General features: G+C 42.3%; 3 protein-coding genes and 1 non-coding gene across 4 annotated transcripts; 2 read left to right on the plus strand and 2 right to left on the minus strand.

Annotated features, from left to right (window-relative positions):
- The first annotated feature begins 4,121 nt into the window (after positions 1-4,121).
- LOC146634869 (E3 ubiquitin-protein ligase TRIM21-like) lies at positions 4,122-6,529 on the plus strand. The gene has a single exon (XM_085342477.1). The coding sequence runs from the start codon at positions 4,122-4,124 to the stop codon at positions 5,778-5,780; it is 1,659 nt and encodes a 552-aa protein (XP_085198603.1). The 3' UTR covers positions 5,781-6,529.
- Positions 6,188-14,965, plus strand: LOC146634870 (uncharacterized). Its single transcript, XM_085349985.1, has 8 exons — positions 6,188-6,227; positions 7,575-7,613; positions 11,606-11,647; positions 11,727-11,993; positions 12,077-12,316; positions 12,406-12,627; positions 12,790-12,915; positions 14,928-14,965. The coding sequence occupies exons 1-8, from the start codon at positions 6,188-6,190 to the stop codon at positions 14,963-14,965; spliced, it is 1,014 nt and encodes a 337-aa protein (XP_085206111.1).
- Positions 14,966-17,442: 2,477 nt separating this feature from the next.
- Positions 17,443-17,514, minus strand: trnap-agg (transfer RNA proline (anticodon AGG)). Its single transcript has one exon. It is a non-coding gene; the product is annotated as a tRNA-Pro (tRNA).
- A 1,813-nt stretch (positions 17,515-19,327) lies between these two features.
- LOC146634872 (uncharacterized) lies at positions 19,328-23,944 on the minus strand. Its single transcript, XM_085342939.1, has 5 exons — positions 23,803-23,944; positions 22,735-23,067; positions 19,976-20,305; positions 19,485-19,814; positions 19,328-19,419 (listed from the first exon to the last, which is right to left on the minus strand). Exons 1-5 carry the CDS (start codon positions 23,942-23,944, stop codon positions 19,328-19,330), a joined length of 1,227 nt encoding a protein of 408 aa, XP_085199065.1.
- Between the last annotated feature and the right edge of the window lie 395 nt (positions 23,945-24,339).

Below are 24,339 nucleotides of genomic sequence, written 5' to 3' on the forward strand. Positions count from 1 at the left end.
TTTTTATAAGTTATTGTAATCAGGCCGGACTGGACTCGGGGACGGGAAAGAAAAACAAGAAGAAAAGTTCAGAAGAAAGTTAACAGAAGGAGAGAGAAAGAAAAAGGAGAAAAGAGAGAGAGAGAAAAGACGATGAAAATCTGCTTCATCACTTTTTTTTTCTCTTTTTCCTTTCCCTGGATCACCTGTTGAGAAAGAAAAAAGAAAACAAGCAGAGGAAGACTAGAGCAATCGCATAAACAACATCACGATGATCTATGTGACTATAACAGTAAATACTAAATATTAAACATTATTGTAAGATCAACAGAACACAGTGTGCTTTGAGGTAGGAGCCAAAAAGGGTGTAGTTTGTGTGTGTGATCACCCGTGTGTACACCTGTGAGCATGGACGCGCTTGTTTTTAAAAGGTTCCTTCATGTAATGATCTGCTAGAGGGTGTGGGGGGGCCACAGCCCCGTCCTCCAGGGCATGAAGCAGGTATGGAGGAGATCAAAACTCCAGACATCCAGAGGCCCTCAGAACACAAGAGACCAAGGAAGACCAACAGAGGGGCAGCCGCGCCACTGTCCCAGAAAGAGCTGAGGAGAGTCCCAGATGAGGGCTCACTCAGCAGCCGCGGAGCAGAAGCCAGGGGGAGTTGCAGTGACGCGCCCGTGAGCTCCGCCAGCAGCCAGCTGTGCCTGAGTGACCGAGCCCCAGGCCGAGAGGCCGGGGGCACCCCACCTCCAAAGGGGCCCGAGCGAGCCCCAGGCTCCAGGCCCCGATAAGCAGCCACCAAGGAATGAGCCGGTGTGTACCTGGATGCCCATCCCCAGACACAAAGAACCACCAACGCACTGATGTCTGAGGGCGTCCGCCACCGGATATGAACTTTTTTCAAGACAGTGAATCTTGAAACCAGAGAAAAAATAGAGAGTTTTAACGTGTTTATACAAAGCTAACTGAACCATGTGCTGCATCAACGTGATAATAAAATAATATTATTCACTTTGTTTCTGTCTAAATTTGAATTCTAATAAATATTTTAGCTTGAAATAAGTGAAAAAATCTGCCAATGGAACAAGTGTTAGAAATGTTCTTCAATCAGCTCTTTTTACTCTCATTTCACAGCCACTACTTTTTACTTTTACTTGAGTAAAGAAGTTGAAATAGTACTTGGAGTATTTTTAACAGTAGTACTTCTACTTCAGTACAGACTGTGTGTACTTTTACCACCTGTGTCTGAGACCTCCTTCAGGGTCCACCTGAAGCTCTCAGCCTGCTGTGGAAAAAGGAAATCCAGGTGAGTTTCTCCTGATCACCTGAGGCCGTCATTACTGTGTGAACCCACACACCACTCCTCACTCCTCCCACCCGCTGCACACAGTCACTGAGTACAGACCGGCTGATTCCTGTAAAGGGAGAGGCAGGAAGAGGCGGAGCAACAGCTGAAAAACAAGAAGCTCAACGTCATTTTGCAGAAGTGAAAGTGTGAGAGAGCAGCAGCAGAGCTGCAGTCGAGTCCTGTTTGTCTCTAAAAGAAGATTCACTGGAGTCCATCAGGTTCCTCTCAGCAACAGTGGTGAGTGCAGCTGATCACACTTCCTGCTTCTACACAAATTTTCACTCTGTTCACTTCATCAGGGCTCTAGAGCGCCACCTCATTTCTCCATGGTGCCACTTAGGCTACGTCCACACTCGCCCGGATAGATTTGAAAACAGCGCTCCGCGTCCACACTAGTGTTTTCAGTCGTTTTCACAGAGTTGTGCGTCCACATTAAGACGGCTGAAAATGCTTACGTTCCAGTCCTGCGCATGCGTGAAACGCAAGACGATTCGACCGGTCTCATTTCTGTCTGCTGCTTATTCACTTTCCGGCTGTTTGAAACGTCGCAGCAGAGGTGGAGGAAAAGCACCGAGTTTTAAAATGGACTAACAATGAGGTGGAGTTGTTGCTGCGAGTAACACAAAAGTACAAAGTTGCAAAAGCGAGAGAGAAATAAAGAATTTGAAGAAAAGCTCTGTGGAGCATGTGCAGACTGATATTCATCTTTAATAGGACTGTCAAAACTGCTGCTGTATAATGCTCTCCACTATCTTTGTTTAATTGGTCACATGCCTGCATCACATGACTAACATGCATCATTGTTTTAGAAAGTCTCTGTTTTCACTGTTCACTGTGACACAAACGCACCGTCTCCAAATTATTTACTTTCCGGCTGTTTGAATCGTCGCAGCAGAGGTGAGCAGCGTGATAGGAGTGGATGTAGCTGTGGGTAATGAGAAAAGATGAAAAGAACGATTGATAACTTTTTCGTTAAGGCCGGTGCTCTGACACGGAGCCATCAACCTCTCAGTGTCTAACACTGGTCTGCAGACGGCATCAGATAATGAGCCACATTAGATGGACTCTGAGCCCACTGACAGTAAAAGGGTGAAGTGTAGACATTTGGAAGAGAGCGGCCTGACCAGTTTCTCTGACTATGATACTGTAAAGCTGACAACATGATGCATTTACTGTGGTGAGTGTGCAAAGACCATGGCAGGTGTTGTGCCAAGGTAGGGATCCCCAACAGGATCTGTTTCCCTGCGTCAGGAACATCGGCTGGGCAGGGAAAGCGGACCCAACGCACTCCGCCTCCATCACGACCAACTAGACGTGGAAGGAGTGATGTTTTAGTGACAACATGAAAGATGAGTGTGACCGTTCAGTTTGTGGGTTACAACAGAAAATGATACATTTATTGTTCTCGTGTGTTATCGGACGGGATCATTTTAACAAACCGAGGACATTTTCCTGATAATTATCTGTATCCTCCTGTAACTTTACTGTTTAAAGAGCTAAAACCTCCAACATTTCAGGATCAATAAGTCCTTATAAGACGTGTTTGTGAGCTAAAAATCAAGAATGTGGGATACTGTTTGTCTGTGTCAGCCAAACAACTTCACATCTTTGTAACGACTGTTAAAAAGATGTTCATCCTGTTGATCCTGTTCATCTGGACGCTGCACTGTACAGCAGACACGACGTTGTTCAGTTTGTGTTTGAGATGAACCAGTTTGTGTCTGAGTGTGTTGCTGGGTCTCCACCAGTTACTCTGACAACTGAAGGTTCAAGATTTTTATTTTGACATTTGCACACAGGACCAACAGTCCATGCACAGTGGAATACTTGTGCAGAGCTTTCCAAGTCAAATCACACTTTAACAATATAAAGACAGAAAAAGCAGAAGGATAGAAATGAAGTCCGGAGTAGGGTAGTCGTACTATTTTCTATATACAAAGAAAAAGAAGAAAATGTACAGAGAGTGTGTAGTTCTCTACCTCTTATCGCACTCACAGTGTTGCACATTTGTTCCACAGATCTGTTTCACAAGTCTGTTGTGAGTGTATTGCCCGATGGTCAGTGAACCGATGATACATTCAAAGTGAGGTTAAGTAGTGCTGTGTTATTTTAAGTGTTCAGTGTGTTTTTGTTTGCCGTCAGTCTGACAGTTGTGGGGAAGAAGCTGTTGAAGAATCGTGTTCTGTGTGTGATGCTGCTGTCCGCTCTGTTGTGTCTGAGATTGTATGTGCAGCTTTGTATGTGCAGGTCCATGGATGCAAGTGTTGTTCCCATAATCCTCTCTGCAGACTTTATGACTCTGCAGAGCCTTCCTCTCTGTCTGTGTAGTGTTTCCATACCAGACAGTGATGCCTGCGGTGAGGATGCTGTCTATCAGTCCTCTGCAGGCCTGGGTGAGAGGGTGGTGGTTCATGCCAGCTTTCCTGAGCAGCCGAATGAAATAAAGCCTTTGCTGGGCTTTTTTCACAGTTGCTGTAGTGTTGAGAGTCCAGCTCAGGTCTGATGTAACCTGCAGTCCCAGGAATCTGTGGCTGTTTGTCCTCTCCACCTCCGTCCCTTTGACGATAAGATGCTGCAGGGGAGGGAGTTCTTCCAAAAGTGCAGTATTCATTCCTTGGTCCGTGTTGAGGATGAGGTGAAGAAGCTTCTGTGATGAAAAGAAACTTAAAGAAGTCCAGACGCTTTTCTCTCCAAGCTCCTCAGACTACTGACGCTTGTTTCTCTCTTTGTAAAATGAAATTTAAAGTGAATTTTGAATCAAATGTTTCTCTTCTTTCTCCCTCAGAGTGCAGACATGTCTGCTGCCAGCAATCTGCGATCTGAAGATCAGTTTCTGTGCTCCATCTGTCTGGATGTGTTCACTGATCCAGTCTCTACACCATGTGGACACAACTTCTGCAAAACCTGCATCAGTCAGCACTGGGACATGAGTCAGAGCTGTCAGTGTCCCATGTGTAAAGAGACTTTCTACACTCGACCTCAGCTGAAGATCAACACTTTGTTCTCTGAGATGGTTGCTCAGTTCAGACGTGAAGCTCAGCAGAAAGCCAGCAGCAGCAGCTCAGAGCAACAAGCTGCCAAACCAGGAGAAGTTCCCTGTGACGTCTGCACTGGAACCAGACTGAAGGCCCTGAAGTCCTGCCTGGTGTGTCAGACCTCCTACTGTCAGACTCACCTGGAGCCTCATCTGACACTGAAAGGTCTGAAAAGACATCAGCTGGTTGATGCTGTGGAGAACCTGGAAGGCAGGATGTGCACGAAGCACGATAAACTCCTGGAGCTGTTCTGTAAGACCGACCAGACATGTGTCTGCATGCTCTGCTCTGTTTTAGACCACAAGAACCACGAGTTTGTTCCTCTGAGAGAAGAATATGAAGGAAAGAAGGCAGAGCTGGAGAAGACAGAGGCTGAGATTCAGCAGATGATCCAGAAGAGACGACTGAAGATTCAGGAGATCACAGAGTCGGTGAAGATGAGTAAAGGTGCTGCAGACAGACAGAAAGCAGAAGGTGTTCAGGTCCTCACGGCTCTGATGGAGTCTGTTGAGAGACGCCTGAAGGAGCTCATGAAGGAGATCGAAGACAAACAGGAAGCTACAGAGAAACAGGCTGAAGGTCTCATCAAAGATCTGGAACAGGAAATCTCTGAGCTGATGGAGAGAAGCTCTGAGGTGGAGCAGCTCTCACGCTCTGAAGACCACCTCCACCTCCTCCAAAGCTTCTCCTCCCTGAAAGCTGCTCCACCCAGCAAGGACTGGACAGAGGTCAGAGTCCGTCCACCATCATATGAGGGGACTGTGGGGAGAGCTGTGGCTCAGCTGGAGGAGACAGTCTGGAAACCCATGAAGAAGAAGCTGTTAGAGGCTGAGCTGCAGAGGGTGCAGCAGCATGAGGTGGATGTGACTCTGGATCCTGATACAGCAAATCCTAATCTCATCCTGTCTGATGATGGAAAACAAGTGTACTGTGGTGATGTGAGGAATAATCTTCCAGACAACCCAGAGAGATTTTCTCAGTGTGCTAATGTTTTAGGAGAGCAGAGTTTCTCTTCAGGCAGATTTTACTTTGAGGTTCAGGTTAAAGGAAAGACTGAGTGGACTTTAGGAGTGGCCACAGAGTCGATCAACAGGAAGGGAGGAATCACACTGAGACCTCAGGATGGTTTCTGGACTGTGAGGCTTAGAAATGGAAATGAGTACGAAGCTAATGCTGGTCCTCCAGTCCGTCTCTGTCTTCATCCTGGTCCTGAGAAGGTGGGGGTGTTTGTGGATTATGAGGAGGGTCTGGTCTCCTTTTATGATGTAGGTGCTGCAGCTCTGATCTACTCCTTTACTGGCTGCTCCTTCACTCACAGACTCCACCCATTCTTCAGTCCCTGTCCTAATGATGGAGGTAAAAACTCTGCACCTCTGATCATCTGTCCTGTCAATCAAACTGATCAACGACTGATTTAATTGGATGAATGATTGATTTTTCTTGAAGGGAACAAATGAACATATTGAGTGTAAATCCTCTACAGTCTCCATGTTTCTATAGAATCTGATCATCAGGACTCTGATTCACACTTTGATTCTCATGGAGTTTGATTTGAACAGAAGAAAAGTTGAATCAGGAAATGTTCCCACTGATGGAGACTCGAGCTGAAGAGCAAATATCAGAGAACAAATGTCCAAAAGCTTCATTTCCAATAAAGTTTGTTCAATGCTTTGAGTGAATCCAGACTCATGTGTGGCTGTTATACGGAGCATCAGAGTCCAGCTGAGTTATGTTGGATACAAACTGCTTATTTTGGCTCTGTGAGGAGTTTTGTTCACTGAAAACTGATGAGACGGATAATATTCAAAGAACTCTGTAGAGATTCATGCATCCATGTTCTCCACCTGCAGGTGTGGAGGAGAAAGGTGGAGCACAGACTGCTGCATCCTTCCAGTCACATCATTTTGATGATTATATTTGCATGTTGTGATGATTTGGGTTAAAGACAAACAGAGTTGAACGGCTGCAGTCACAGCATGAAGACGATGCTGAAGCTGAGCTGTCAGTGAACATGTTTCACTGTGATTTGATTTGAAGAATAGAAAGTGTGTGTGGCTGCTGACAGCTGCAGTCTCTGCTAGTCTGCATAACACACACACAACTTTCCCCCTGAGGCAACGATGCAGCAACAACACAAAGAACAGCTGCAGACACACACACACTGTTAAAGAACACTTTACTGTTTAAGGCAGAATTCCTCAGTAACAATGATTTGAGTCTACTGTGTCTACTGTGGTTTCCAACATACAATCTACTGAAACATGTTTTTCTTTCTGCCGTACAAACTATTTGATCACAACATCTTTGCTTTTTTAAAATTTAACTCTTAACCTGATTTAAACGTTTAATTTCTCATTAACTCAGACTTTTAATTTATTTCCTTGTTTAATGTATTATTTCTTTATCCTTGTTTAAGTTTTGCCGATCCTTTCTGTGTAACCTGTTTAATCTGACCTTTGACCCTTTAATTTTAATTTAACAGTACTCTTGTTTTGACCTTTGACCTCTTTATTCCTTATAACCAAAAAAACCCTTTTATCTGATATTTTCACCTTATTGATTGATTATATATATCTATTATATTTTCTCACCTTACCTTATTTTGACCTTTGACCTATGTCCTTGATAACCTTGATCTTCCTTCATCAAACGTGAAATTTCTTTCACCTTTGAACTTAAAGCTTAAATCAAACCTTTGTTAAAAAGCTTCTTACCAACTTGTAATTCCAACTCTCTGCATTAAACACGTATCTTATCATATAAACACTGGATCACTGAGAGAACTTTAGGCAGAACCAAATGAAGCAGCTGACCTCGTCAAACTCACAGCGACAGTAACTGACAGTGAATTATTTTAATCTTCTTCATTGTATTTGTTAGAAACATTTATTTTCCTTTAATTGGACTTTGGTTAAGTTAAATCCGATGTATTAACCGACCTTTGAGGTGAAGTGCAGCTGCGAAGAACGCTACGGCAGGCAATGAGGTGCGTTTAATGTCGCTCTGTTAATTTGAGCGTCCATAAATTGAATGTCTTATTTTTTCTTACTTTATTATTGCTCATTTATTGGAGAATTTGGCCATTTAATTAAGATAGATTTTATGTTGTTGGTGGTAAAGATCTGGATGGATATTTTACTTTATTCTGTGTTTTTATTTTCAGTTTTACTTTTCAAGACTTGGTGAATTGCCTTTTTCTACTTTTTGTTTAGTTTTGTTAAAATTAGCAGCAGTGAGAAGTGTTGTTGTCGGTCTTGAATATATTTGATGTAGCCCATACTGTTAAGGTAAGTGTCATGTTTTTAGTTGTTAGTCTGATGAAGAATCTTTTATTTTTCTCCAAAAGTTGATTGTGTTTATCTGGACATAGTGTTTTTCAGTTCCAGCTGAATGCAGGTTTCCAGGTCTTATACGTGTCAGGAGCATCAGCACAGCTGAAATGCGTTTTTCCTAAGCACCGCGTCTCTGTGGCTTTTAAACCCCAAAACACGCTAAAACAACAATGGGTCCACCCCAAGGATGGGGTCCCCCGGTGTAGTAACCTCGTTTCTTCGAACATCGACGTTCATTCAGGAAACCACAGCTGCTAGTTGCACTCACCACACGTTTGTCTTATCTGCCTATTATGTAGCCTTCACTTCCTTTAATAAGAGCAAATTTTCCACTATAAACACAGAGTCTAACAAAAGACTGGAGACTGTTTTGGTCATTTCCCTCAGAGTTTGTATGTTTTGTTGTTTTTCTGGTGATGAGCTTCAAACAGCAGCAGATTGAGACTCAAATAGAACCTAATAAAATCAGTGAAGCTATTCATTGCTCATGTCATCCATCAGGGAGTTACTTTAATATCATTACATTGTTTGCTTTTAGTAAATGTGGAAATTGAATATGAATTCATTTTATGTTTTTCTTTTCTTTTTTATTTCTTAATACCTAACTGCTGCACCTGTACTGCCCGTATCTCTGCAGATATACTGTATAGCCACTCAAAACTGATGTTCAGATAAGAGGGTGGGAGCCGCCTGTTTTCTCTCTCCACTATAATCCCTGACAATTTTATTAGTTTGGGCGACCTTTACATGTAGGTTGTTGGGATCACAGCAGAGATAGAACAGAGGGGACATGGTGTTTGTTAAATGTCCGAATGGCCCAGGTGGAAGAAGCTGTTAGTGAATCTGGAGATGTGGGACCTGAGGTACCAACATACAACACTGTAAAAAATGACAGATGCCACCAAAGAGTCACAGAAGGTCTTCAAAGCGCTCCCTGGACTCCAAATGACCTCAGCCGCCTCAGCAACTGCGTTTTCTAAGGACAGCGCTAGCAAACGCACTCCGCTTGCGAGTGAAAAAGAAAAAGCACCACTTCCCTTCCTTATTCATGTTGAAGTGTACCATGTCCACCAATCAAAAAATGATATGGCAACATGAGGCGTTTGGTTGTTTAGGAAGAGGGAGAAGTTTTAGGAGTGACACCAATGAGAGAGAGAGAGCGAAAGAAAGAGAGAGAGCGAGTTTTCACATGTGAGAGATTAGTGACGTTTAGTGTGTTTGGAGGCTGTAGTTAGTGTGTTATGCAGTTATTGGGTTTTTGTGAGTTATACTAGTGAATGTCACAGGTGCTCCTGCTGTCAGACCTTGTGGTGTTCTCCTCTGTTTTATAGTGGACAGGACCTATTCTTTGGGAGTTGCATGAATACTTTGTGTGCCTTCTTATTTGATGCAACACACCTGATTGTTCTGTAAATAGTTTGAAATGATTGTGCAAAAAATCTGAGGCCTTGGCTGCATTTTGGGGTAAATAGCAACATTTTACTTTGTTGTTTGCATCATTTTTAAAAATGTATCATTTCTATTTGCATTTCAAGTTATGAAAGGTATTGATTAAACATGTTTATGTTTTAACTGTTTTCCACTCAGAGTATACAAGAGGTTGAAGATACTATTGGGGGGGCAGGTACACAGTCACTAAAGATAAATAGCACAGCATTTAGTTGAATAGACGTTAAAAGAGAAGGTGTTTCAACAGCTGTTGTCTACACTCTTGACACAGGAGAACAGAAGACTTCACCACCAGGACCTCCCCACCAACTGGGTGTCACCAACTTTCTCACAACACCTAACTGTAGTGATGGCCAAATGAAGCTTTCCGAAGCACTGAAGCTTGTATTGAAAAACGGTTCATTACTCGAAGCTTTTCAACACAGTCCTCTCCGGTGACATCTGGTGGTGAAAATTTTAAAGAGCAGCTTGAATCTGCAGAATAAAACGGACTGCTCAATCATCACTGCTCACTCAAGAGTGGAGTTCTCTCTGATATTGGGCCACCGTTCCGTTGCTTTGAACATGTAATTGGTTTTGTTTTCTCGATTGGGGGGCTGAAAAAAATGTAATGCGTATTTGCGTAATACATTTTGATCAATAAACTTTCCCTATTTAAACATGCACTATGGTGTGGCCTTTCTTTGCTCATAACTCCTTGATGTTGGTAAATACAATAAGTGAGCAATATATATAATATACATATGAGAATGCACAGCACATTATGGAGTATGCCTCTGCTGTGGAGTCCTGCCTCCATCTACTTGTCATTTAATCACTGGACAGCTGGACAGGTTCATACAGAATATTAGATTAGGCCAATTGTCCTATACATATTTTTGACCTAGGGGTGGGATTGATTGTGAACTGGAAAGGGAAAATGCTTAGGGAGCTGAGTACGGCTGCATCGTCACTGATTTGTAGAATCATTTTGATTCGATACAGGATCCGATTCAATTTGATTGGAATCTGGAAAGTTTTGCCTCAGTCAGAAATATTACAATTCTGGTCATTTAACAGTATATATCCATAATTTCGTATCTATTAAAAGAAAGCTGACACATGTGAGACTTAATTAGAGATGTAAACAGAGAGTTATGAAACCTGCAGCTGCAGAAGCCAGCGGGGAAAAAAAGGAGGCAAACACAGCGCGGACCCGCCGACACACCAAAATCTGATTCTGACGCGTCGGGTCCGCGCTCTGTGTTCACGTTTGTATGCAGAATCCGTAAACCTGCTCCCAGTTACTGTTTTACTGTATGGTGTTTGACGACATGTTGTGAGGTTTAACCTGAGATGCTGGCGTTTCAGGCATAATAACGTTAATTTACAAATCGACACAGGATTGTAATGAATCAATATCACTTTATTCAATTTAGCATGGATTGTAATCAGAAAGGCGATAATCAAAACCCACCCCTAATCAAGAACTTGCAAAGTAAAAACATGATCTATGTCAGGTAGCCCTTTTGTTATTTACATTTAAAAAGAGGATTAGTGTTACTGTGCGCTGGCTGAGTCTGTTTCTTTTCTTAGAAATAGTTTCTCCTGCCCTGGAGAAAATCCACTTGCATGGAACAGAAGAGGCTGTGGAGTGCAGGAACTACACTGCAAGCTGGTAGATATGCAGGTATTCCTGGGTCCTGCAGACTATCACCTAACAACAATAAACAAAAGGATTTTCTAAACTGTAGCAATGTAATGTACGTATAGTGTCAAATACATTTTTGTAGTCTTCATCAGCTTTAATTCACATGGAAGTGTTCCTAAAGTCATATGCTGTAATGATATTTACATTATGAAAACATGATTTTGGACATTTCAAGTTTTTCACTTCGGCAGATAAAATGAATTGAGCAAAATCAACTCAAAATATTCCCACACGCCAGAACGTCCTCTCTTCCTCGCTGGCTCCATATCTGTCAGTGGAATGATCACCTCGTCGCTCTCTGTCACCATCAACACACTCCACGAATCCCGTGGATGATTCGCTTCCTTATATCCGTTTGAATCAGGTACCGAAGCAGTTACGTGCGTAATGAAGCTTCGGACGTCACTGGTCACGTGACTTTTGCCAAACGAAGCAAGCCTCGACACAGTGCTTCTGAACCAGTGTGTTGTTTTTTTCGACACACGCTCCGGAGCGCCAGCTTCAAGCGGGCCATCACTACCTAACTGTGACCTACACAGATAACCAGTGTGCAGCTTTGAAATATAACATCCAGAGTCTATGTGACAAATGGCTAAACAAGTGCCATCACAGCAGGGTGAAGGGTGAACATGGTAACATAGAAGATGCTCTCCCAGGCCTATTACTGCCTTCTGGTCATAATTTCCACTCTCTTTCAGTGACCTCTCACCTTTAATATCCTATGACCTTCATTGACCTCTGACTTTCAGTGACCTCTGACCTCCTGTTGCAGGTGTGTGTGTGCTGCTGCTGTCTGCACTGACTGTTTGTGCAGGTGAGTAGATGAAGTGCACCATGGTCCAGGACAAACACTGAGTGTAAACACTGATAGAAACTGTCCGTCTGTCCTCCAGTCTCTCTGAGCGTCAGTCCAAACCTTCAGCAGTTCTTCACAGCAGCCTCAGTGTCTCTGACATGTGAAGGTCAGCTGGGCTCTGATGGATGGACGGTGAAGAGGGACACAGGAAGTGGGACTGAGTCATGTGGAGCAGGGGGGCGGGGCTTCGGGAGGTTCAATGGTTCATCCTGTTTGTTTGATGAGTTCGAGCCAATCAGTGGAGTTTACTGGTGTGAAGGTGAAGCTGGAGAGAAGAGTGAAGAAGTCAACATCACTGTATCAGGTAATGAAGTCATTCATTTCATCATCAGACTAACAGCAGACTGTTATACCACCTCTACATCACTCTGTGGGTCTTTTCTTCAGATAAACATGTGATCCTGGAGATCCCTGCACTTCCTGTGAGGACAGGAAGTGATGTCACTCTACGCTGTAAGAAGAAAACTGGTGGCACAGCTGCAGCTTATTTCTACTTTAATGGACGTCCTGTTGGACCTAAATCAGAGCACATAATCACCATTAACGTGCAGCAGTCTGATGAAGGTCTCTACTGGTGTGCTCCTGATGAGTTTGGATCATCTCCTCAGAGCTTTCTGAGGGTCAGAGGTCAGATCACTGACATCACTTCCTGTTTAAAGCCAATCTGCTGAGCTGATGATAAACTGACTGAACCAGCTTCCTCATCTCTCCTGCAGGTCCTTCAACCACAGCCTTGTTTACAACAACAAAAGAAGAAACAACAACCATAACGTCACTGACAAACACTCATATCTCCTCTTCTTCTACCCTTCTTTCTCCTCCCCCTTCTCCCTCTCCCCCCTCCTCCCTCATATCCCCAATTGTAGCTGCTATAGGTTCCCTGGTGCTGTTGGTTCTGGTTCTGTTTGTACTTCATCTTCTGTGGAAGAAGCGCACAGGTATAGCGTCTGTCTCAAATTTTCATCCAAAGTCATCATGTTGGACACATCAAGACAGCCTCCATCAGCGTTTCTATTTTTAGAACACTTAGAAAGTAGATTCAGACTAAAACTCCACAGACACAAATACTAGTATTCTTTCAGATCACTTCATCTTTGCAGGGAGATACCAGTCAGCTCCAGTAAATGATGTCACCTATGCTGAGGTCACCAGTAGAGCCTGGACCAATAAGACTCCAGCCAGCGAACCTGAAGTACTTTACTCCAGTCTGAGGACAAACACTGCAGGTACACATTCACCTGTGTTCTAGCGAGGGACATCAATGAGAGATAAACCCAAAAGTAGTTTTCATTGGGCTTGTAAAATGTGGTCAGTGAAACAATGAGAATCTTCTTCTCACATTTATCAAACTAGTGTTTTGAAAGTGGGACCTGAATGCAGGTGCAGTTCACTCTTTAGGTTCCTGTTTCCTCAGTAAAACCTGTCACTGGTTTCATAATTAAAGCTGTACTGTGGTTTCGTTGGTCAGTTCAGTGTTTATAACATGAGGCAGTCAGCAGAGAGAGACGTGGCACTGAGACAGGAAATCCTGCAGCTTAAACAGATATGATCGGTGTTTGATGGGAGTCAATTCAGGTTTGTGTGTATGACACAGTGTAACAGGAGCTGTCGGCCTGAACTGAAGATTAAAAATAATCTGAGCGGATTTGGTTTGTTTTTAATCCAGATGTATCTTTTCAAAAATAAATCGGAGAAGCACACGTTGGACAGTTTAATAAAAATACTCTACAAACCAGCAAACCAGCAAAATTAGGAAAATAACAACCAGTACAAGGTGAGAATGTACTGCTCGCGTTCTGACTCTAATCTGAGGAGCAAAAACACATTTTAAGACATTATTTAAAGACAGGCAGCGAGTGGGCTGAACTAACAAGGGCAGGGTGATGCTTCCACAGTTTAGGCTACAGCTGAAAAAGCCCAGTCAGCTCTCACTTTGAGTCACGTTTTTGGGACTAGCAGGAGAAGCTAGTTCAGTGACCACATTATTTCTTTTATTGCCATGTAAATCTGAGGGTTATACACAGTAGTAGCAGTAATCAGATGTAAAAGCACATAAATAGTGAAGTCACCTGAGTCAGTAGTTCATATTTCCCGGAGTCGAGCGTTCATTCACCCACATCAAAACAGGTGCTGCTGGTGTGGTTAACTGCTGAGAGAAGCTCTCTGTGACGGAGCTTCTTTGTTGAGATCAGTGGGAAATGATCAAAGGTAAAACACATAAACCATGAAGTGTTTTATGTGTTTAAGATCAGTCTAGCAGCTATTTGAATGTTGTGGACTCTGTAGAGATAAACAGTGTCTGAGAGTAGAGAGAGTGCATGTCAGCAGATACCGGTGCTGAGATACAGGACTGAACAAAGGAAGATGTAAAGTTACCACACAGCAAAAGATGTTCTTAACTTTGTTTCTTGTCTTCATCTCTTTGTGTGACTAGTGTTTAAAGTGAAACAAAATGAGTTCTTTTTCAGAGAGAGATTCATGAAGCCCCTCACAACGTCTTCATAAGAATTAAGATTTCTCTGCAGGATTATTATTAAATGAAAACAATATATATTTGAATTCAGTTCAGCAGGCAAACAGGGTTGATGGGAAATCCAAGTTCAGTGAGTTGTAAATAAAACCCGGATATTCAGTCACTCATTGGCATGTTCTTGTCTTGATGATGTCATCCCAAAAACACACATGACCAATGCTGACATCATCACTCAGACCCCTGAGAACACAGGTAGGGAGGCTGCACCTATATGACTCATGTCCCAGTGTTATTACATGCTGAACTATCGGGGCGACTGTGGTTCAGTGGATTGGGAAGCTCCTCTATAAGTGGAAGGTCGCCGGTTCGATCCCTCCTGCTCTCTCTCTGTCCTGGTGGTTGTGTCCTATGGCAAGACACTTCCCCTACTGGTGATGGCCAGAGGGGCCGATGGCGCGATATGGCAGCCTTGCTTCTGTCAGTCTGCCCCCGGGCAGCTGTGGCTACAACTGTAGCTGCCTCCACCAGTGTGTGAGAGTGACTGTGGAACTGTACTTTGGGTGCCTAGAAAAGTGTTATATAAATGCAATCCATCATTAACTTTTTTCTCTTTAAGCTTCAGTTTAAAAATTAGGTTTAAAGTTTCGTATATTTGTTACATACATATACATTTTAATTAGGTTTTAAAGTTGGTAGGACAATAAATGCCTCACCCTTCTAGTGACCTGCACCATGACTGCACACTCAACTGTCCCATTTTTACAGAAGCTAAAGGAACCACAGACACCACAGAAGAAGTGTAAACAGGAAGCTGAGGACAGACCTGCAGACTTCCTGTGGACAGTCTCACTCTGTCAGTCACCGTGGGAACATTTACAGGCAGTCATCAGCTTCCTCCTTTCTTCATTCACTCCCATTCATTCACACAGTGATGTCATTGTGGGAGCAAGTTCCTCCTGAGGAACCAGGATTGACGGGGAACTAAAGAAATCGACCTGCTGCTGGTTTGAGTCTGTGCAGCTTGAACTCTGACAAAGGTCTACTGCGAGGTGAAGAGTCGTCACTTTCAGGAGCTGCTTCCATCATTTCAAACTGATCAATACTCTGAACTTATGAACACTCATGTTTGACACAGAGTGTCCTGTGATGGTCCTCAGTCTTTGAGCTAGTTTTTGTGTTTGTTATGGACTATGTGTTTATTTGTTTCCTTGTTTCAATGACCTTTGTTCTGGTTCTATATTGGTGTCTCTTGAGCTCAGGTTCCCTTATTTGTCAGAGTCGTCATTATTTATATTTCTTATTCTCTATTTCTTGTTGTTCATGTTTATTTCCTTCGTGTCCAGTCTGTGCCAGCCTCTTCTCTGTGTTTTGTTATTCTTTCAGTCTCCCCGCTCACGTACCTGCGTTTGTCTGTTTTCTCTGTGTTCTGTCTCATTGTGTTTGTAATCCCATCCCTGTGTTTAGGTCCTCAGTCTCCCTCGTGCCTGTTTTGCTGTGTTCTTCTGTGAGTATCTTCTAACATTAATAAAGCTGCCTCTTTTAGCCGACCCCTTTGTTTCCAAGTCCTGCATTTGGGTCTTGCCTCTGCCTGCCACACAGCTGTTCATGACAGGCACAGAAAACGATTTTGAGCCTAGAAGTAATAAATGCATGAACTTGTTTTTCAGCATCACACTGAGACAGGATATTTCTAATTTTAGAGATGTTGCTCAGATGGAAGAAAGCAGTCCTACATATTTGTTTAATATGTGCATTAAAGGACATATCCTGGTTAAAAATGACTGGTTTCATCTCAAGGCTGGCCAGTTGGACAGGAAACAAAACAAGATGTTATTTACATATGAGCATCACACTTTACCTGAAATACACAAAGAATCTTTCTAATAATAGAAAACAGTTTCAAACCTGCAGGATTAAAGTGATGAAAGTTTGTGATTTAAATTTGTCTCATAAACGTCCAAAACCTGCTGAAGGTTCAGTTCAGTTAGTATCTGTAACATGACGACTGAACATGAAGGCAGACGACCTGTTTTCATCAAACAGGAAACCACAGCTGCTGTGTTTAGCATCGCTCCTGCTGATTGGGTCTGTTATGTAGACGATGTTTCCTCTATTAAGAACAAATTTTCCACTGTGTGGACAGAGTCGATAATCGTCCTGTGTCTCTCAGAGTTTCATTGTTTGGTTTTCAGTCTAAATGTTGCCATCAGTCACTGTCAGTTTGGGCACCGAACCTTTAACACGCATGTCAAAAATAAATCTACATTAGTAATGCATAAACAGCAAACCAGCAGGATCTCTCTGTGCACTGTGAACACTGACTGAGGCTCATGTGATGCAGTGGGTTGTCTTCTAAATGTGTCTTCTTGTCTGCATGCTGAAGTATTCTTAGGCAAGATACTGAACCCCAAATTTCTTCTGACGCCTCCATCCAAACGTGAGTGTTTGATAAAGGTGCTTAGAAAGCAGTGTGTGAATAGCTGAGTCTTGAGTGCTCAGCTGGATTAGAGCAGTAGCAGCAGTTCGTTTACACAAACAACCAGTTTACATGTATAAATGATGATCAGTGAACTGCCATCACTCGTGGTTGAAGCGTTTCTTATGTAGAGCTGGAAAATAAACCACAAGCTTGAACACTATTTTTACTGACCTTTATCTGTGTAGCCTTCCTGTATTGAGCTTGGCAAGGACTAAAATAATTTCCCAGCATTATTTTTCTAACTAATTGTTTTTTTGCTTTAGTTACACTCCAAATAACAGCTGACATGGCATTTCAGACTTTTGCTGTAATCAAATTTGTAAACTTGTATTTAAGTTGGTAGATAATGTGTGCATAATGCACTGAACTAGATTCTTTTGTGATACTAAAGTATTAATAGTTACTGATGTTCAATCTTGATCCCTTTGTGCAAAAGAAAGAAATGTATGCGCATTTTTCCACATGCATTTTGTTAATGTTGTGTCAAAGAGTTACACACTTATAATATTTGATAGAAAGCTGTGTATTTTTGTAGTTCTGTGCACAAGTTTGGATTGAACCCTCTGATTTAATCTAAAATAATACTCTGTGTTCTTTTGTTAGGCCAACATGAAAGACAAATAATTATCTTCAAAAAACTTGTTGGAGAATTAAAATGGTAAGAAATGGAAATCAGATCTCTCAGCTACATCTGTGTGAGGTACTATGGGAACGTGTGATTTCAGGCTGTAGATAACAGATTTCTAAGAGGTTTCGTTAGAAGATGTAGGAGGTTACCCTGTAACTCTACAGACGTGAGGTGGGCTCGTCCAGGATTTGAACCCGGGACCTCTCGCACCCTAAGCAAGAATCATACCCCTAGACCAACGAGCCACATAAACGCTGTCACCAACTTCTTTTCTGAAAGTCACACATCAGAGCACGTAGCTGAAGCTGAATATATGAAACATTGTCTTGAAAGCTGCCAGTCAAAAGTCTGGAAACACATCGCCGTGGTTTTTCCACATTGTGGACACAAACAGTTTCAGGACATCAGCTCAGAGCAACGGTCATTTTAAAGAACTTGCCTCATTCAACCAGACGAGCACTGGTTTCTATGCTTTAGTGCTTTCTAGCTAAGATATGCTAACATTCATTCTTTGCATCAGAGAGCAACTTGGGGTGTTAATCTACCAACTCAGGAGGTAAAGCAGATCATTTCCCAGTTGGAAAATTGATGGGATCCTTTCCTGGATGCTCCAGTCTGCGTATCCATGGACAAGTCATCTTTTCATTTCCAGTCAATTTTATTCATATAGCGACCAATCACAATAACAGTTACCTTTATATTGTAAGGTAGACCCTACAGAGAAAAACCAAACAATCATATGATCATCTGACCAGACCATATTTCACTGGCTTCTCTAAATGTTCAGCAAACTTTAAAAGCTCTTCATCATGCTTTTTCTTCAGCAATGGCACCATGGATGGTGACCTACATGCCATGCCTTCTTGAAACAATTGTACCTGCTGATTCCAGGTTTTTCTCTAGCACCTTGGCTCTTCAACGACTCTTCTGATCATTATTATATATGGTGAAATGATGTTCTTTCCACCTCTGCATTAAGAACCCAACAGTGCTCACTAGAACCTCCAGTAGTTTAGAACCAATACCTTCAGTATGTTTTGCAACAATACGGTTGTGAAGGTTTTGAGACGGCTCACTGGTTTTACCCATCATGAGATGTTTCTTTTGTGACACTTTGGTAATGACACAGATCTTTATAGGTCATCAGTTGGGACTGAACCTGCTAATATTAATTTGTAATAACTGTCAGGATGGCTTTCAATTATTGATAAATTTCATTTGCCATGAATCATGATTTCCTATGTCTCATTGCACCTTCCTTTTGTTTTTCTCTGTTATTTCTCATTATTACACGTTAACCCCTGACCTGAACTTTCAAAGGTGAGTGATAAAACATTAATTGAATTACAATATTATCCAAAGAACAGAAGTAAATACAAAATGCAGTTTCTAAATAAATGTGTTTATTATTAAGGGGAAAAAACCCAAACCTAGATGAACATGTCAGAAAAAGCTATTGCCCCCTGAATTTAATAAATAACTGCAACCAAGCATTTGTAACAACCTGCAATAAATCTTTAACAGCACTGTGGAGGATTTTCAGCCCACTCACTGTTGCAGAATTGTTGTAATTTAGCCACATTGCTGGGTTTTCAAGCATGAACCACCTTTTTAAGGTCATGTCACAGCATATAAATCAGATTCAGGTAAGAACTTTGACTTATTTGGGTGTTTTGCATAATTATCCGGCTGCAGAAACCAAGTGCGCTTCAGGTCAGATGAGAGCGGATGGCCAGATAGTCTCCTAAAGAATTGTTTCTTTAAGAGGGCCGAATTCATGGTTCCATTTAGGGAGGCAAGTCTTGCAGGTCCCGAGGCAGCAAAACAGCCTCAGACTATCAGACTATCACCACCATATTTTACTGTTGGTATGAGCTTCCTTTTCTGAAATGCAGTGTGTAATGACACACACTCATCAGTCCAGGGTTTTTTTCCCCAAAAGTCTTGGAACTCTGCCACGCAGGCTGGTGTGCTCCAGTCCCTTTCTTAAAGTGTAGTCATGAGAAAGGGACTTTGATTTTAACTTGAACTAAAAGCTGATCCTAAACTAAGCACAGATCAAACTGATTGATCAGCCATCAGAGGAGTCGGATCAATGGAGCTGCTTCTGTTCCTGATGTCCCCTGTTTGATCCTGGACCTGAACTCTCCCTGCAGAGACAAGACAGTCAGACAGGGACAGACAACAAGAGACAAACTTATATTTTTATACTGACCTTTGACCTTTAATAGCACCGTGGTCTCTCTTGAAATGCATTTTTCTTTGCTGCAGACATTACAGATGTATTCTCCACTGTCTCTCTCTGTGGGCTGTTTCAGGGTCAGACTGAGGTCTCCAGTTTTCAGCAGGTCTTCATTCATCTTCGTTCGGTCTCTGTAAACCTGGTGCTGTTTGTGAGGCTGGTCAGAGCCGTTCTTATACACGTGGACCTTCCTGTATGGTTCATAGCGTCTCCACTCCACTTTAGCATCTTCAGGCAGGTTTTGTGTGGTTGTGAAGGGCAGCTGGACAGACTCCGCCCCCTCCTCCACCTCCACCACACAGTCTGAGAGGACAACAAACACAACATGAGCTGTACAGACAGCAGTGAATCTAGAAAACACCTTATTAAGCTTCTTTATGCTGCAGTCTGATATTTACATTTAATTATTGTTATTTTATAAACAAATACACTGTAAGAAATATTTCATAGGTATTTGCACTGACTCATCACTCTCAGCAGAACTGTTTTCTTTCTCTTGATCCCTTTCCCCTCAACTCTGCAGATGTACTTTCCAGTGTCTCTGTCTGTGGGGAGTTTCAGGGTCAGACTGAGGTCTCCAGTTTTCAGTGAGTCGTCTCTCATTTCGTTTCGCTCTCTGTAAAACTGGTCTCGTGCGTCAGGCTGGTCAGAGCCGGCGTGATATTTGTGAACAGTCATCGGTGGTTCAGGTTCATAGCGCCACCACTCCACTTCAGCATCTCCAGGCAGGTTTTGTGTGGTTGTGAAGGGCAGCTGGACAGACTCCGCCCCCTCCTCCACGTCCACCTGACAGACTGAGAGGACAACGAACACAACATGACACAGCAGCAGTTTTATTCAATGATTCCAAAGAGAACTTTAATATTCAATTTTAAGCTCAAACTATGATATTTGTCTTTGCTTGTGTTGATTTCCTAAAGATGAAATATACTACACTCATTTAATTCAGGATTAATCAATCAATCAAAGCTTTATTCGCCACATGCAGGTTGCCCTGCAGTGAAATGGGACCCCCCCCCCCCCCCCCCCCCCCCCCCTCGACCTTACACACACAACACAGACATCACATGAGGATACAAGTCAGAGATCGGTAGCGTTACAGAAAAACACTGAAATATACACTACAATGGGAAAGTACAAGAGGAAAAAAAGAGACCTCTACTCATGCTGTGCTTCCATGGTAGGACAGCACGAGAACAGGAGACAAAAAAACTCCTCTGCACAAAAAGCACATAAATGTCCACAGCACAAGACATGACAACCCACAGGATTGGGTTGTCATGTCGCCCGAGTGTCCCCTCTCCTCACTCCCTTATCTTCCCAGGGAAGATAAGGGAGTGAGGAGAAAAGGGAGAAAAGAGGGAGAAAAGAGGAGAAAAAGTGCGACCGCCTTCGCTGAGAGCAAGACAAGTACAATAATAATTCAATAATGTATTTTATTGGTTGTTCTTCATTTCTTTTGAATTGTTGCCTTCAGTCCACTTTAGTAGGATTTGAGTGGGACTGCTCACAAAGAAAGAACGAGTCTCTAATTTTTTATGGTAGTTTGATTTTAATAAAGGGAGACAAATTATCACCTCGCCTCTGTCGGTGCGCCCCAGGGCGGCTGTGGCTACACTGTAGCTGCTGTCACCAGTGTGTGACTGTGTGTGTGAATGGGTGACTGAATGTAGTGTAAAGCGCTTTGGGGTCCTTAGAGACTGAGTAAAGCGCTATATAAATACAGGCCATTTACCATTTATTAACAAAAAATCCAAAAAAAGAAAGATTACATAAAAAGTGTAAATTCATCTGTATATCATTGAGTGAAACACATATTTGGACCCTTAAACTTACCCAAAACTACAATCTGTGTGTTCATGTAACACACAGATTGCGATCAATCAAATCAATGAAGTACAGATACTCCTGATCTCAACTCATTTTGGGTATAAAGTATCTATTGTATTGTATCAGTACAATCTATTTTGGTAACTAGTTACAAGAAAGTGGAGCATATAATGACAAGATGACACTTTATTGGATCTTACACCAGTTTACCCAGAGCACTCCGCTCTCGCTCTGCAGGCCTACTTGTTGTTCCTAGAGTATTTAAAAGTAGAATGGGAGGCAGAGCCTTCAGTTTTCAGGCCCCTCTTCTGTGGAACCAGCTTCCAGTTTGGATTCAGGAGACAGACACTATCTCTACTTTTAAGATTAGGCTTAAAACTTTCCTTTTGGCTAAAGCATATAGTTAGGGCTGGACCAGGTGACCCTGGATCCTCCCTTAGTTATGCTATGTCGATTCATGGTTTTCTACAGTTTTTGATCTACTGCAGAATATTTTTAAGGTTATCTGCTATAAAACGCCAGACCAGGAAAATCTCCTTCATGTTTTTCTCTGTTTTATCCTCAGTTACTTTCACACAAAGACATCTGCTGTGATGCTCACAATTGTGATGAAGTCTCACATGTATCAGTGCTGATAAATGATCAGAATTATAATATTTCTGACTGTCTGAGGCTAAATTGAATCAAAACGGGACCTCGTGAATTGGAATCAAAGGGATTATAGAAATCAGCGATGATACCCAGCCCTAGTGAGCAGCCTAGGCCTGACAGAGTGGATGTAGGTGTGGGTAATAAGGAAAGATGAAAAGAACTACTGATAACTTTTTTGTTAAGTTAAAGTCTGATCCGTCTGAAGTTCATAGCCAGCTCTGACACGGAGCCATCGATCTCTGAATGCTGTAAAAGCAGCAGTGTATCCAGGAAACACATTATACGTGATAAATGCACTGCCCGAGTGTCCCCTCTCCTCACTGCCTTTCAACAGCATGCAACAGCAAACAGGTCGTCAGAGGAGCCGAGATGATGATTGTGTTGATTGTGGTTGTGATGATGTGTTAATACACTAATACACCTCTCTGAATGTAATAATTAGTCATTAATAACCTCTGCCTCTCTACCACAGCACGTGTGTTTATCAGCCATCATTTTGTTGGAATGGGTCAGAAATGGCCGCCCCAGTCCTGGTTCTGACGGAGGTTTCTTCCTGTTAAAACTGAGTTTTTCCTCCCACTATCACCAAAGCACTTACCCATAGTGGGCTCATATGATTGTTGGGTTTTTCTCTGTTTTCTCTGTATTATTGAAGGAACTACCTTATAATATAAAGTGCCTTGACGCAGTTGTTGTTGTGATTTGGTGCTGTATAAATAACTGACTTAAATTCATTTCTGACCTTTGACTCGAAGCCTCACTTCTCTCTTCAGCAGGATGTTTCCCTCGCTGCTGTAGGCGGTGCAGGTGTAGACTTCGTTGTCTCTGTCTGTGGGGTATCTCAGGGTCAGACTGAGGTCTCCAGTTTTCAGCAGGTCTTCATTCATCTTCGTTCGGTCTCTGTAAAAGTGGTCTTGTTCTTCAGGCTGGTCAGAGCCGTTCTCAGACACGTGGACCTTTGTGGTCCGGATGTAAATGCAGGTCCACTCCACTTTACTGCCTTTAAGCAGGTGAAGTTTGGTTTTGCAGGGCAGCTGCACAGACTCGACCCCCTGCTCCACCTCCACCAGGGGGACTGAAAGGAGAAAAAATACCACAATGAGCTGAACACAGCATCATCAGCACTGAGAACATTTTGTTTGGATGAAGTGAAACATCTGCACTGAAAACATGTTTGACTGGCTGCAGCCTGGGATTTGTCCCATTGCTCCACTGAGCAGACACAGTGTTATCTTTGGTGTCCTAAATCAATTATGGGAAGAAATTTATCATCTGTCTTTATCTTCACTTCCTACACCCAAACTGGAAATGTTAATAGACCATAATGGGAGCTTGCCTACTTAATATTTCCTTTGAATTTTCTCTCTACATGTAGATTATTATGAACTTTTGTTAAATAAGCTATTATTCTGGGCTATGCAGGCCCAGACAAAGCGTGCAGCATTTTAATGAGGTTGTTTTAGTGTGGAATAGAAGAAATAGAAGAAGCTCGTGTGAGTTTCCTTAAGAAAACATCTGATCCTCAAAATCCTGGTGCTTTCAGGCTGACATTGACTCAAAAACATTATCATTATAATATTTTCATTCTAAATCATTTCATAAATTTCTCTTAAACTCCTCAATTTCTCGGACTAGTGTCACATCTTCAGTTTGAGCTGATAAAAAAGTAATGGTTGAAAAACCTAACTTAATAGATCTTACTGTAGCTCACTCATCAAGTCCTGTTCACCTCAGGGACAGATTATCAGTGTGGTCACCAAGCTCTTTAATTCATGACTCACCATCTTCATCTTCTGTCTACAGCACTCACCTCTGACGTAGAGCTTCACTTGTTTCTTCTTTAGGATGTTTTCCCCCCTGTAGACGGTGCAGGTATAGGTGAGTGCGTCTCTGTTTGTCGGGTATTTCAGAGTCAGGCTGAGGTCCACAGCTATCCGCAGGTTTTTGTTCATCATTGTTCGATTTCTGTAAAACCAGTGCTGTTTTTCAAGGTGGTCAGAACCGTTTCTAAAGACGTGCACTATCCTGTTGGAGCTGTCAGTCCACTCTACAGTTAAGATAAGATAAGATAACCTTTATTAGTCCCACACGTGGGAAATTTGTTTTGTCACAGCAGGAAGTGGACAGTGCAAAAGTTATGACGCAAAAATTAGAATACAATAAGAATAAATACAGTACACAGCTGTACAGAATAGAATAAAATAAAATACTATATACAGTAGAATAAAATAGAATAAAAATATACAATAAGATAAAAATAGAATACAAATACAAATACTATATACAACTGAGTAAAAATACAACGATGCCAGAAAGGATTATTGCACTTAGTGTTATTGCACATGTG

The sequence above is a fragment of the Diplotaxodon limnothrissa genome, linkage group LG3 (genome assembly GCF_057381915.1).
Source record: "Diplotaxodon limnothrissa isolate DT_005_m linkage group LG3, D_limnothrissa_male_GT1.1, whole genome shotgun sequence".
NCBI classification, from domain to species: Eukaryota; Metazoa; Chordata; class Actinopteri; order Cichliformes; family Cichlidae; genus Diplotaxodon; species Diplotaxodon limnothrissa.

Bases quoted from the DNA above. Each gene is read 5' to 3' on its own strand.
- LOC146634869 (XM_085342477.1), top strand. From the start codon at position 4,122: ATGTCTGCTGCCAGCAATCTGCGATCTGAAGATCAGTTTCTGTGCTCC.
- LOC146634870 (XM_085349985.1), top strand. From the start codon at position 6,188: ATGCATCCATGTTCTCCACCTGCAGGTGTGGAGGAGAAAG. The intron at 11,994-12,076 runs GTAATGAAGTCA...TCTTTTCTTCAG, and splicing joins AGTCAACATCACTGTATCAG to ATAAACATGTGATCCTGGAG. The intron at 12,317-12,405 runs GTCAGATCACTG...TCTCTCCTGCAG, and splicing joins GAGCTTTCTGAGGGTCAGAG to GTCCTTCAACCACAGCCTTG.
- LOC146634872 (XM_085342939.1), bottom strand. From the start codon at position 23,944: ATGAACAAAAACCTGCGGATAGCTGTGGACCTCAGCCTGACTCTGAAA. The intron at 20,306-22,734 runs GTCAGAAATGAA...TTGTCCTCTCAG, and splicing joins AGTGAGGCTTCGAGTCAAAG to TCTGTCAGGTGGACGTGGAG. The intron at 19,815-19,975 runs GTCAGTGCAAAT...TTGTCCTCTCAG, and splicing joins AGTTCTGCTGAGAGTGATGA to ACTGTGTGGTGGAGGTGGAG.